Source organism: Stomoxys calcitrans, chromosome 5 (assembly GCF_963082655.1).
Source record: "Stomoxys calcitrans chromosome 5, idStoCalc2.1, whole genome shotgun sequence".
In the NCBI taxonomy this organism is placed as follows: domain Eukaryota; kingdom Metazoa; phylum Arthropoda; class Insecta; order Diptera; family Muscidae; genus Stomoxys; species Stomoxys calcitrans.
In genome coordinates, this window is record NC_081556.1 from 42,947,787 (window position 1) to 42,962,343 (window position 14,557).

Here is a 14,557-nt window from a genome sequence, read left to right on the forward strand (position 1 = left end):
AAAATAAATTAAACGGAGAAAACAATAAGTCCAGATAAAACGTGTTTTGGTAGGAAACAAAAATATTTGATCACTGTCAAAATCCGCTCGTGGATCAATTAAAAATTTCAGCGACTATTCCGAAAGCATAATAGAATACCAACCCTTAATGATGTTCATGGGGCCTATTCACTTTATGTTTTTCTGATGTTCACGACAGTATTCGAACCCAGGCTTTCAGCGTCCTAGGAGGACAGCTTAAGCTTTGCGCTCGGGTGGCTTCCCTCTTATGCTATTTACTTTAACAAAACAGCTGGCTTTCAAAAAAAATTATGGTGGATGCTACATATTGCTGCTGAGACAATAAACCCCAGTAGAATGTTGCAAGCTCTCAATTACAAAACTCTTGCGCACTCTCCCGCTCTCTTCTGCTGGCAAATTTTTGAGCACGCAAACACTTTTTGATTTACGTTCGTATATGACAGGCACCCACGCTCCGAGTCTCAATTATAGGCCTTATGACTACAAACCGTTACGTTGTGATAACAGCTGATTAATAATACAGTTAAACTCTGTCACCGGCAATTTGCGATTGGTTTTACTGATATTTTTTATTCTTCAATTACACAATGGCCAATTTTGCAAAAATAGAACTCCATGAATCATCTTTCCATTATAGCAAACATTATTGCGGTCATCATCCTCTTCTTTCTTACCTAAGGCTAGAATGAATGATGTATTGTTTATGCTAAGATAGTTCCATTGTGGCCACAAGCCAAAGAAAAGCATCAGAAACCAAACACCTTGCTAAAAAATGTGCAAGGTAACCAACAAAAGATTATATATATATACAATGTTATAAATGTATCAGAAGTTATATATATGTAGCTGGGTAGTATAAATGAAAAGTGCTGTGATGTGGAACTTAAATGAAACTAATTTCATGCCTTTGTTACATGTTTAGATCTAATTTCACATGAAATCCAATGAGCATTACCAACGAAGCAAGCAAGCGCAGCAGGAAAATAATACATACTCAGTCATTAGTCAATCATGCAATCTTTCAACAGCCATCACATCATCTCATTCTATAAAGTTGTTGTGTTGAGTCTCCCCAGCTCAACTTGGAGTCTATAAAAATCATAGCAAACCAACAAACGCAGCAACTTACCAAGGGGGTATAGCACCAACGCCTAAGAGGCTGAGGCAGTAGCAGCAGCAGCAATGGTATGATTCATAATAATGTTAATGAGCCAACACTACACCAAACAACGGCAACCATGATGATGAGGATGATGACAAAAACAATAGATCACATTGCTTTTATTTGTATCAAAATATATACATACATACATATGTAAGGCTAACGCTTAGCAGTGTCCGGCTGCTGCAGCCACGTTTCGCAGAGGCAAAAACAAATCAAGTTGATTCATTAACTTAGAATGAATATCGGAATAGAATTATACATTCTATCTACAAATGCATAAGCAGTGCAAGCTCTCGATGATAGCAACCACCTATTATCCGTCTACATACATACAATATATATTTATATATACCTATATATATATATATATATATTTAATTTGTTTATACATATTTAGTCATGTAGACATTCGAGAATATGCACATTTACACATTTGTGTACACTACCCAATAATGCATCATCTATGAAAGTGTCTATTTTTCTGTATGAATAACCTCTTATTTGTGCGGCCGGCAGCCGCCTATATGTATCTTTAAATGCTAATGGCCACTGACCTGACTTGAAAATTCACAATACTAAGCCGTAGTTGCTAAAGATAGTTTAAAAGACAAGAAGTCCACTTTTAGTAGACTATTTCTTATGCATAACATTTTCGTACAATCATGATTATGGTTGCCATTGAAAGTCCCAAAATACTTTTAGGCATAATTCAAGAAAATTTAATTATTTTTATTCATCAAATCTTTTAGCACTACACATATAAATCTGTCGGTGGTTGTGATTCGTCATTTGGATCGATTATTGCTTTGCTTTTTTTATTATGTGTTTTTTATTTCAAGATGATTGTCTTTAGAAAATAAAATTGTTTATTTTATTTTCTTTCTTTTTTTGCGTTTTTAATATTTAATCTTATCATTTTGATTGCCTTAATAAGCAATCAGCAACAAACAAACAATGAAATATAAGCAGCAATGTCGGTCAGGGTATGAGAGGCAGATATTTTTGAGGTATTCGACAGCACATTTCTTCATATCTATATCGTTTAGCAACAAAATATGTCCCATTGAGTTTTAGTCAAAGCTTTTTTTTTACCTTTTCGCAACTGAGGTATGAGAAGGAAGGAAACCAATTAGAAGTACATGCTCTCTGCCAAACACACCAGCCCGCAGACCACCTTATCTTGATTGAATTATGAGTTTGAATGTTAAGTAAGAAGTCAATAAAGCTCTAATCGTTTCTTATGTAATTTTTTTCAATTTCCTTTTTGGTTATTTTCTTTCTTTTATCATCAACCAACCGTAGAAATATACCCTGCCCGCAAGTAATAAAAATAACAGGCAACAATAAAAACTGGCAATGAGCAACAGCAACGATGGCAGAAGTTCATTATTAATCTAAGTAAAGCAAAGGAATTGGAACATGTTTTTTCCTCCCTATACATTAGCGCCAAGGTGGTGGAGATTTTTTTATTTGCCAATCTAAACGTTTGTGGGTTACCAAGGAAATTTGAACGGGGAGGAAGCAGCAGGCTTTTATTTGCCATAAATGGTAAAGTTGTTGTGTGGCAAGGAGGATTATAAATTAAACTTATCGCTTAACGATTATGGAATATTTATATGATTATGGCGGTGATGGTGGTGGTTGGAGGTTGTTTTGGGGTTTGGCAAGCATAAGTAATGCTATTGTCGCCCATATCGTTGCCTAATGCTAATTATAATTGGGTCTTACTTATTTGACGATGATGATTATTGTATTGACGGGAGGCGATACTTATGTAACTATGTATATACATGTGGTTAGTGTTGTTTATAAAAAACTTGATGATGTTAGAATTTGAAATAATTTTTGATAGAAATTTATGGCTTTCATATTACAGGCAGTTTTTTTTCTTATTGACTCTAAAACTAGATAGAAATGGCAAGTAGAGTCGTCTTAATCAATGTTCTTATAAAGATTAGAAAGAAATGCTTGTTATGACCTTCAGCATAGAATGGCGTTAACTTCGTTGTTCTGATAGTAACTTCTTAAAATATTGCTTTAAAGCTTTATAAATAATCGCATCGCAGCAGATTGTATGTACCGGATTGACCCGATGGAGTCCTTCATCGACAAAACAGTGTACAAAACTTTGCTACAATAACAACAAAGCCTTATACAAACGACAAACTTGCCCATTCAATATTAAATGACAAGGGCCAAATTTTAACACAATGCTGTCCGATTCAAGTTTAAAGCTTAACCAATTCCGAACAACTTGGGCAGTGCGACACCTCTTTGGGGAGAAAATTCTTCAAGGCATAGTATATTAGTAATAAAGCCATGACAAGGGAGGGATAACCACTGCTGAATATGGGGGCATACTAATCTAGTCATTCCATTTGTAACACCTCGAACTATTGATCAGAGGAGAGGAACGAACGAACTTAGCGGCACGCCGTTCGGACTCGGCAAAAAAAAGGAGGGCCCTTATCATTGAGCTTAAAACTTGAATCGAACTGCACTCATTGATATGTGAGAAGTTTGCCCCAGGCCATTAGTGGAATAAATTTGCATTTGCTATTGTTGGATTTGTTTGCAGTTGTGTTTTTCAACGCACACCTTCTGTTTTGGCCTTCATGGCTCAAGATCCGTATCATACTTGATACGGCATATAAACAGATCCAACACTAATAAAAACCTATCCGCGGATTTGACTTATTGATACCCTAGAAGCCTCAATTTTTATCCGTTACTGATAGCCCCCATATAAACCAATCCCTCGATTTGTTTTCTTGAACCCCTCAGACCCCATTTTCAATAGATTTTGCTGAATTTTGGCACCTAGACTTCTATTATGGTTCCGGTATCAATTTTGATTCGAACTACGATTTTGCGATGAGATCCTACACTAGGCCAAGCATTCGTAGAAGCGCTCGGCCACTGTCTAACAAAGATCGTTTAGACACTTTGGTACGTGGACCGTCTAATCTTTGGTATGTACATACATGTGGGCCTATCGAAAAGCAGCTTGCTCTTTATTCCCTTCCTTTATTTATTGCTCCCATCTTTAGGCATAAACTAATAACACATAACAGGCAAATTTACTAGACAGCTTAGTGGGATATTTAGATTAGATTTAGATTTAGATTTATTTGTTCGTTTTCACATACAACAAGATAACAATGATCTTATAATTACTGTATGTGAGATATCAATGACATTTAACACAGTTCAACAGAGATTAGTAGTATATAAAGTAACATTTGTAATATATAATTAATTAACAAATAATTTTGACAATATAAACATTATTTAATTAAGACATTATCAATATTAAGATTATTTAAAGATTTTTCTGTAAAGCTTTTTTAAATGAATTTGCGTTGCAAATAGATTGTATTGACAAGGGTAGTGAGTTCCATAGGCGGATCGCATTTGTTAGATATTGCCATTGTGATATCAAAAAACGATATCGAGGCATCACCAATAGTATCCTTCTGTTTGTTCTCCCAAACTGCAGCTTTTGGTACAGGTATTCTGGACATTTTTCATAAATGATTTTATGCAATAGTAACAGATTTTTTATATCTAGAAAAACGCCAAATTTCATATTGCATATGCTTTTTTCATAGGGTGAACAGCTCTCGTATCGATTTAGGCCATGAACATATCTTATTATTGCATTGTGAGCTGTCTCCAGTCGTCTAGTGCTCCTAGAGTCACATTTACTGAACAGTTCACTTCCATAGCAGAGCACAGGCAGTAAGTACGTTTTAGCCAAAAGGAGGCGAATGTGTTTTGGCGTAAACGATTGTGTTTGGTACAGTGTTCTTAGCATACCAAATATTTTTCCAGTAGTCGCAACTATGTGATCGGTCCATGTCAGTGAGTTATTGAAAGTTATACCAAGATTTTTAGCCTTTTCGACTAGCTGTATGTGTTGCTCACCAATTAATATATGTTCTTCAGTAATAATATTATGGTTGCGATTTGAAATTAAGATGCAGTTTGATTTTTTAGGGTTTATGTTAAGATAGTTGGCATGAGCCCAGTTGGAAATAATGCCCAAATCTTCATTTATTTTTAAAAAACCTTGACGTATTTCAGGTTTAGCAAAACTCAGATAGAGCTGGACATCATTAGCGTATATATGTATAGAGGAGTATCTGAGCCGTGGTGGTAGGTCATTTATGTACATCGAGAAAAGCAGTGGTCCCAAAATCGAACCCTGCGGTACACCCTTATTCAATTGAAGAGATTTGGACATTATATCCTTGATTACAACCGACTGAGTTCTTTGGCAGAGATAGTTTTTAACTAACAACACAGCAGATGCAGAAAAATTAAAATAGTGCTTCAGTTTCAAGCACAACAGCTCATGGTTAACACAGTCAAAAGCTTTTGAGTGATCCAACAGTACTAGGCAAGTAGCCAGTCCATCATCAATATTTGACCTAATATCTTCGGTAACATCGATTAAAGCAGTAACACAGCTGTGTCTTGGCCTAAAGCCAGACTGTTTGCTGGATAAGAGGCGATGCTCGTTTAAGTATGCGCTTATTTGCTTGTGAATTATCTTTTCAAAAGCTTTTGAGAAGAAAGGCAGAATTGATATGGGACGATATTCATTTCCATTTTTCGATTTTGGCACAGGTATAACTTTTGAATGTTTCCATGTGGTCGGATATATGCCAGTTGTTAGAATTGTGTTGAAGAAGTATGTGATATACGACAGTGTGTATGGTAAGGTGGATTTTATGAATTTTGGGTGTAGGTTATCCAAACCAACTGCATTTGATTTTATACTCATGCAACCCTCATAAACATCAATAGGCCGAATACATGCAAATTCAAAAGTTGTAAAGTCAGGAAATGCTGGTGTGTTTGATATGACATTTATTGGGTTTGTTTCTATATTATTATCTTCAAGATATGTTGTGCTGTTTAGGAAAGATGCGTTCAGTTCATCAGGATTTGCATCAATTTCAACTATAGGAGTGGACCCGACACCAATTTCTCGTATTGTTTTCCACTTTTTTTTGGAATCAGTAGCCTGGCGGAATTTGTTGGCGTAATAGCCAGCTTTTGCGCGATTAATTGTTTTATTTACATCAGTTCTGAGTGCTCGGTATTCTTCATGGAGCATTGGGCATTTAAAACGTTTCCATCGTCTGTAAGCCAAATCTCTCTTGTCAATTAATTTTTTAATTGACTCACTAAACCAACAGTTCTGAGCTTTTCGAGGACGTGGTGTGCAAATAGGTACGGTGCAGTCAAGAAGATACAATAGATTTTCACTAAGAAACGTTAACTGATCATCAGTAGAATAGATGTCATATATCTTACTCCAATCAATGTTGTGTATTTCAGTAGCAAGTGTATCATAATTTATTTTATTAAAGTTAAAATAACTTGTCTGTTTTTGTTCTGGTGTGTGCACAGCATCATATGTCAGAAATATGAGATCATGCTTAGAAAAACAGGGCATACTAAGCTGATCGTATAGTAGAACATTATCAGATTTTGAAACAAGAAATATGTCAATCAGGCTGTTCGAAGTTGTTGTATAGTGAGTTGGTATTGTAGTATTTACCCCATACAATCCCATGGAGTTAAACGACTCAATAAGTGTTTTTTCCTTTAAAAGGTTAGAATTGAGATCGCCGGCTATTATAACATCATCGTAGTGCACAGAAATATCAAGGATAGTGTCGAAAATACATTCATACGGTATATGACAATTTGGTCTATATGCACAACCCAATAGAATTCTACCATCCCCACAGTGTTGTATAGTTGATTTCATTGTTGTTGGATTCGTGACTACTTACTTTCTCCCCATACTTCTTCTCGCTAGGGTATGGCAATGGCCCAAATTGAACCCTCCTTCATAATGAGGCTATCCGTTCAAACCAAAACTAAGCCATAGTTTACCCTTTTTAACTTCGGTATATATACCCAATTCAAGATTACTTCCATCCAGCTAATAATGCTGGAATTTTAACAATTTACAGTTATTCGTTAGATGAGTTTCAACTTTGCCAAATTGTGTGTCATTATTATGCATATATGTATTTACCTCCAGATCTTTTGTGCCAAATGATGAAAGAAATTTCAACAGCAAATTTTTTAATTGTTGCGCTTTCTCTAATTTATTTGCTAATCTTATTGTCTATGTTTTCCATATTCCAAAGAATTGTTTTTCTTAGTTTAAAGGCATGATTATGAAATTGGAATCGATCAGCTGGTAAACATTTAATGTTATCGATTAACGATGTTTCGTAATAAATAGATAAAATTGAGTATGCTGAGGTTGGTAATGCTTAGTTTACATGGCACATCAGATGTAGTCATTGTAATAGTATTGGTGAAAACAAAGGTATATTCGTCACAAGTACACACAACCATCAGTCATGGCTGAAATATCAAAATCATTTAAATTTTTTCGATGAAAGACGTCTATCGATAACCGTTTACAAAGAAATGTGTAATCATTAATTGACAGATATTGAAAATCACGATCTGTGACAAATAAGACTAAGAAATGAAAAGTAAAGTATGAAAAATTAATTAAAATCAAAGAAAAGAAAAAATCGATATGCCGTTTTAAGCAAAAGTTGTAATCAACATGTGCACACGATGAGTACGATCATGAAATATTTTTCAACTCATGCCGTTATATCTATACAAGAATTAAGGAACATTTTTTCCCCAACCTCGTTTTTTGCTCCATAAATTTTTTATTGTCAACAACATCAAAAATCCCCCATATATCCAATTTGTATTCTAAACATTCAGTGCTAAATTTTAATGTCGTGCATACCACCACCTATAAAACATCGTTAATCTATTATCCCTCCTATTTTGGAATATACCCAAAGTTAATGCCAATGCTAATAATAATAATAAGAGATTATAATGCCAAAGAAAAAACCAGTTTCCTGTATCATCTTTTCCTACTTGCGTTTTGTTGTTGCGTAAAGTTCTTCACTAAATTTGGGAGCAAAGAACGTTTCACAAATTATAAATTCTTTACAGTCACATGAAGAGAATCATTTTTTTTTTGGTGGGATAACAATCAAACCGCATTAAGCTTGCAAATGAAATTTAGTTATTATCACACTTGACACATTTCATATGATATTGATAATGAATGATATGATGTTGACTCTATAATTAATAAATAAAAGAAGCGCAATTTATGCAAAGCTTCTTCTTCTTCATATACAAAACAAACATCCTGTTTGTTGTTTGTTTAAGAGAGACCAAATTAACACCACTCCCATTAATATAGATAGATTGACATGAGGGGGAGGGAGACTTGAGGGAAGAAGAGATATCGTCACATAGCAGCAACCTGTTAAGTGAAATATGTATGTCCATGTTGCCCAGCCATGGTGGTTTGTGTTCGTGAATTCTCTTGTATGTGAAAGAGTGTGTGACCGACCACTAACTTATGATTGATGACAAATGGTTATTTATCATACTAAAAATAAATATACGGTTAGTGGTAACGAAAATACAAACAGAAAATTGAGGTTTTCTGCAAAAAAAAAAAAAAAAACAAATAAAATACACAATAAAAAAAATTGCAATACAGAAAATAGAAAAGTTGAGAGAAATTAAATGAAGTCCAGAAAAACAATATAAATTGAAGAATATAATAAAAGCCCATCTACATACCTATTGTATATTGATTCACAGAAACACAAATAATAGCACGATTTCGAGTTAGAGAAAAATACCCATTCTCAAGTTGTCTTTTTAAAAGGGATTATTAAAAATAAAGTCAAATGGATTAATAAACCTTTCTCAAATATTAAGCCAATATTAGCCTGGTCTATTGTGCCATACAATGATTTCAACAATAAATTTTTAAAAGACTAATTTGTCTGTTATTGCACTTTCTAAAATTTGCCTGCTAATTTTGTTGAATTTTTTCAATGTTCTAACGCTTAATAATATGACTTCATTATAACGGTAAAAATTGTCTTTACTTGGCGCTCAGATGGTTTCGTTTACTGTTATCGATAAATCATTATAACGGTACAAATTGCCTTTATTTGGCGCTCAGCTTGTTGCGTTTATTGTTATCGATAAATCACAGCTATGATTAATTATTGGACATCAGATTTCTATGCAATCAATTTAATTTGTGCACAAATTACTGATCGCCTAGAGACGAAGAGTATTGAAACTAGACAAAATCGGTTCAGATTTATATATATCTCCCATATATATGTTCGTCCGATATGTACTAATAGTGGAATAATATCGTTATTTGCGAACCGAATCTCACGAAATTTGGCACAAGCGAATCTGTTATGAGTCCCGACACCACTGGTGAATTGGATAGAATTCGGTTAAGATACCGATATAGCTCGTATATATATGTTGGTCCGATTTGAACTAATATTGCAATAATGTAGTCATTTGTTAACCGACACACCCGAAATTTGGCAGGAGAGATTTTTTTACGACTCTCGACATTACTGGTGATTTAAATAAAGTTCCCCTATATATATCGCCCGATTTCCATTTTTGGAGCCACAGCAAACGCACTTATTGACCAATCTTGCCAACGCTTTCCTCAACGACCCAATTTTTACTTATAAGGTAGATGCGGGGTATTTTATAGCAGCACCGCCCGACTATTGCCTTTCCTTACTGGTTTTTATATGGAGTTTGACAGTTTTTCACATGAAAAGCTGAATAGAATACCAACCCTTAGTGAGAAATATAAGCAACCCTGTAAACTTAAAATTGCATAGTTGTAGAAAGGGGTAGCATTGTTTAAATTTGTTTTTGTTGCCCATCATTGGCTTGAGATGTTTACTGTACGGGATAGCTGTGTGCACCACACAAGCTGAAACTTTGAGGTCCGATTTTTGTGGTGTTCTTTGCTGTCAAGAGAAGCTTAGCTACGAGCTACGGATACTGATTCACAGATTACGGATACTGCAATGCTCCATACGAAGTAGGAGAGTCTCAGTGAGAGGTTGGGTGGCACCGGTTCTTGCACAAATACTGAGTTGCCTATGATGCTAGATATGACAAGGCGAGTTATTGGCGCCTTTAAATAACCAATGGCCACTCTGTTTCAGCCGCGATCGGTCCTTTGGACCGGAACGAGCTTGACGAGGATCGCCACCTCCACATGAAAATGTGGTTACAACAACAACAACTATAAATTTTCTACATTTTTAACAATAGAAATTATGCCATTTAGCCAGCCACTCAAAAAAACTTAATTTTGTGATGTTGGCATGTTCATTGGCATTAAGCTAGGCATGTTTCGTTTTACGATAGTCTGTATGCATTGACTATAATGTATTACCATCTACAAAGGGCAATTACTGATATGGGAGCAGCCCTGTAAGCTTAAAATTGCAGATTTGTTACAACTTTGCAGAATGCTTCTTTGAAATGAGTAAGGTTGTTCTTCGTTTCTCCTTGGACACAACTGTTTGTTTTCTTGGAAGGCAATACAGGCATGTAGTGTTAATAAATCAATCCTATATCTTTTGATTTTGATTTTAAATTGTTTTTAGTTAAGTTTCACTGATTTTCCATCTTCTTGGCATGTTACTTGTTTGTTTGTTAGTGCTATGCCTAACGATACAATCGGCCGGATAGCTAGCTTTGATTAAATTTATCGATAAACGATATGTATCAATAACAAAGGCGCGTAGATGATTCGCAAACAGCCCTGCAAAATTTAAATTGCAGGGTTGTTCTCTCAGAAACATTGAAAACTTTTTGGAAATTTTTAAGTTTTGACTTTCGTTTATCCTTGGATTTAAGTTTTTTTTTTTCTTTGAAGAAAATATTCACTCTCTTAAAATCAACCATTTTGTATTCAACTGTAGCTTACTTTACGTGCTGTGCAATTTAAAAGTTATTTAGTTTTATTTTATATGGCATTTATATGTAAATATATCATATCAAGCATCTGCTGACGTCAGACGACGATATTACCTTAAAAAGTGAATGGTGGGTAGGGGCAATACGGCGGCACCCCTCCTCCTCCAGTCCTCTAGAATAATAATGTGTGATGTTATTTTGAAATTTAACACCTTTTTCTTGGTGTTGGCGCTCAGTAGTGCCAACTGCTGCGGATGGTCGGTCAATCGGTGTGTTGGTGGTAGCATATGGAAGAAGGAAGGAGTATGGGGGAGGTTAGCAGCAAGGCTGCGATTCGCGCCCTGAATTTGCATGCTTTTCGTAATTGTATATTCATACCTTCAACAATACCGTGATTGTTGTTATCTACTTTGGTTTGAAAATGAGTTTAACAGAAATATTATTGAGTTGTGAAATCGTTTAGCATATGCTTAACAAGTCAAATTACTTTTGACACACAAAAAACAATTAGGAGAAAAAAATTTCTTCGAAAAAATAGCCGAAAACATACAACACAAGGAACAAAACATCATAAGAACTTTAGCTACAGATCTGCGATTGTGAGATTGTCTGAGCAAACTTTAACCTTGCAAGCGGTTCTCAATAACAAAGCTTTGCGGTTATATTTTATCTTTGAAAGGAAAAGAAAACGCGAAACGTTATTGCCTTTGTAATTTGTTCGTTCGCTGTGGTTTTATTAGCATTTTGAGGTTTTTAAACGGAGTGTGTGAATATTATTTGCCTGAGCACAGCTAGAAAAAAATGGTAATCTCAAATTTCAAATTTTGCCTTTTTTCTCCTTTAATGAATGATTAAATAATGATTTTTTGCTAATAATAATTTTTTTTGCTATATTTTTCCCAGGCCGATCAACTAACAGAAGAACAAATCGCCGAATTCAAAGAAGCCTTCTCACTATTCGATAAAGATGGCGATGGCACCATCACAACAAAGGAATTGGGCACAGTCATGAGATCACTTGGTCAAAATCCCACAGAAGCTGAATTACAGGATATGATCAATGAAGTCGATGCTGATGGTAAGTAAACAAATGATAGATGATAGATTATATGGTTGATTGAGAAACAGACTTAGGGACTAACCATTTAGGGCTTAATGTAATTGGTTTCAGTGAAGTTTTTTCACTCCATTCATTCATAACCTGGTAATTTTTTTCGATAAAATGCCGTATTAATCGAAGGACAACATTTTATTGATACTTCTGAATTTTAATTACCTTAACGATGTGGTTGAAGTTTACCAACTTTCATACCTTACCTGGTGCAAATTGACTTTACATCGTATATGGATTCGCTGCTGAAGATTCAATTGCTGCCACCTATAGCTTGGATTTTGCATTTAGAATTCAGTTTGCTTATAAAATCTACACCAAGTATGAAAATTGGTTATAGCTCTTTCAGTTTTTCTGAAAGATGAAGTTACTGCATACCGTCTGAGGTTGTCCAGATCTTTTTAAAATTTAATATTCAAACTGTCCCATGATGTATGAAGCCAAATTACATTAGACCAACATTTTTAAAAACCGGCCACAGAAAATATTTTTGTTGTTGTCTCTTTCAAAATTTTGTTTTCTATTTTCCCACTCATCATCTTTTTATAGTTTTTTATTCATAAAAATCCGCAAGTAAAAATAGATTGCATATATATAAATGAGGTTTTACTCTTTTTTATTTTCTTAGTCTTTTGACTTTTTTAAATGTTTGCACCAATATTGCATTATTATTTTTTTTTTAATGCTATGAAAGTGTCATTTCTTGCTAAGAATATAAACGAAAATATTTCTTCCTTGCTTTTGCTGGTGGGGTGTACACAGTTAATAAGTGCAGCAAGATGAACAAATACAAAAAAAAGGCGATGCGTCTCGCTTCGTCATGTCGTATAATTTTACTTGCCGTGCGTTTTTGCACATGCTTATGGTTATATATGAGAAATTCTATTTTAGGAAAGGTTAAAATCCTCGAAAACAAATCACCAAACCAGCGTGTGTTGTCGCATTGATGATGGCGGCTGCTTTAGCCACTGCTGCTGCAGCCTTAAATAATTTAATTTTTGTTTCCTGATGGGGGTTATAATTGGATTTTGTATTTAATTTAAATTTTGCCACATTATTCGAATGAGTTGACGGTGCGGGGGTGGTCGTGGTGGTCATATTTTTCATCTAAACTTTATCCTTTTTTCGACTTTTATCACATTCATTTAGACTGCTTAGATATTAAGGGCCCCTCGAAATGCATAAAAATTATGATGCAGTCATTTTTAGCACTATTCCACATATATTTTATACAAAAATTCTCTTATACACAAACTATTACCCTGTTCTCTTACTACATACATATATCATTGAACTAAATTGTTGCTAGTTGTGTTGTACATACAACTTCAAGGTATACCTTTTGTACCCTGGATTTTATGCTGATGATGTATTTGTAGCAACACCATCCTTTTATCCTGCCTTTTGGCCTTATATGTATAGTTTTCCAAAGTAAGCTTTGCTAAGGCACATGCGCATTGCCAGCAAAGGTCCTGTCATGTGTATCAAAAAAATTAAAGCCTCAGCAAAACCCCATTGTTGTTGTTGCTTGGCAACTTCAATGGACTTTAGATGAACAGGTTCAAAGGGGAAAATTAAAAATATGGTATAGAAAAATTTATTTTCTGAAATTGGAAAAGAAAAATTTAAAAATTAAACAAAAACTAAAAAAATATATGTATATACATAGAAAATATTTAAAAAGAAAATATAAAAATATAAGAAAATTCGAAAAAGAATATTAAAAATATATTAAAAAAAACTCGAAAATATATTAAACAAATTTATTTAAAAAAAAGTCGAAAAATATATTAAAAAAAATTATTTAAAAAAAACTCGACAAATATATTAAAAATATATATAAAAATATATAAGTAGAAAAAATTATAATAATATATATATAAAAAATATATAAACAAAAAAATTTAATTTTATATATTATTTTTTTAATATATTTTTTATATATATGTTTTTTTATATTGTTATATTTTATATATTTATATACAAAAATATATGAAAAAATATATAGAAAATATAAAACCATTCAAAAAAGAATACAAAAAATATATATTAAAAAAATTTAAAAATGTTTTAAAGAAACACGGAAAATATATAAAAAATTATGAAAAAGAAAAATATAATATAAAAAATAAAAAAAAAAAATATACAAAAAACAATAAAATATAAAAATAAAAAAATATGAAAATAGGAAACATAAAAATTAAAAAAAGTATAAAATTTTTAAAATAAATTAAAAAAAAATAAAAAAAAATAATTAAAAAAAGTAAAAAAAAATAAATTAAAAAAAGTAAAAAAAAATAAATTAAAAAAAATGTATAAATATAAAACAAATAAAAAAATGAAAATAAGAAACATGAAAATTCAAAAAATATGAGATAAAGAAACATAAAAATTAAAAAAAGTATACAAATTCTAAA

The 14,557-nt window shown here is 33.2% G+C and overlaps 1 protein-coding gene across 2 annotated transcripts in view; it reads left to right on the forward strand.

Moving 5' to 3' along the window:
- Nucleotides 1–14,557, forward strand: part of LOC106087154 (calmodulin) — a 59,701-nt gene that overhangs the window by 15,810 nt on the left and 29,334 nt on the right. Inside the window, exons 1-2 of one of the 2 annotated variants that reach the window (XM_013252081.2) lie at nt 11,648–11,833; nt 11,933–12,107. In XM_013252081.2, the coding sequence (XP_013107535.1) occupies nt 11,831–11,833; nt 11,933–12,107 (178 nt within the window). In that variant the 5' untranslated portion in view covers nt 11,648–11,830. Of the gene's footprint in view, nt 1–11,647; nt 11,834–11,932; nt 12,108–14,557 lie in introns of those variants that run through there. The other variant, XM_013252080.2, reaches the window with a different exon arrangement.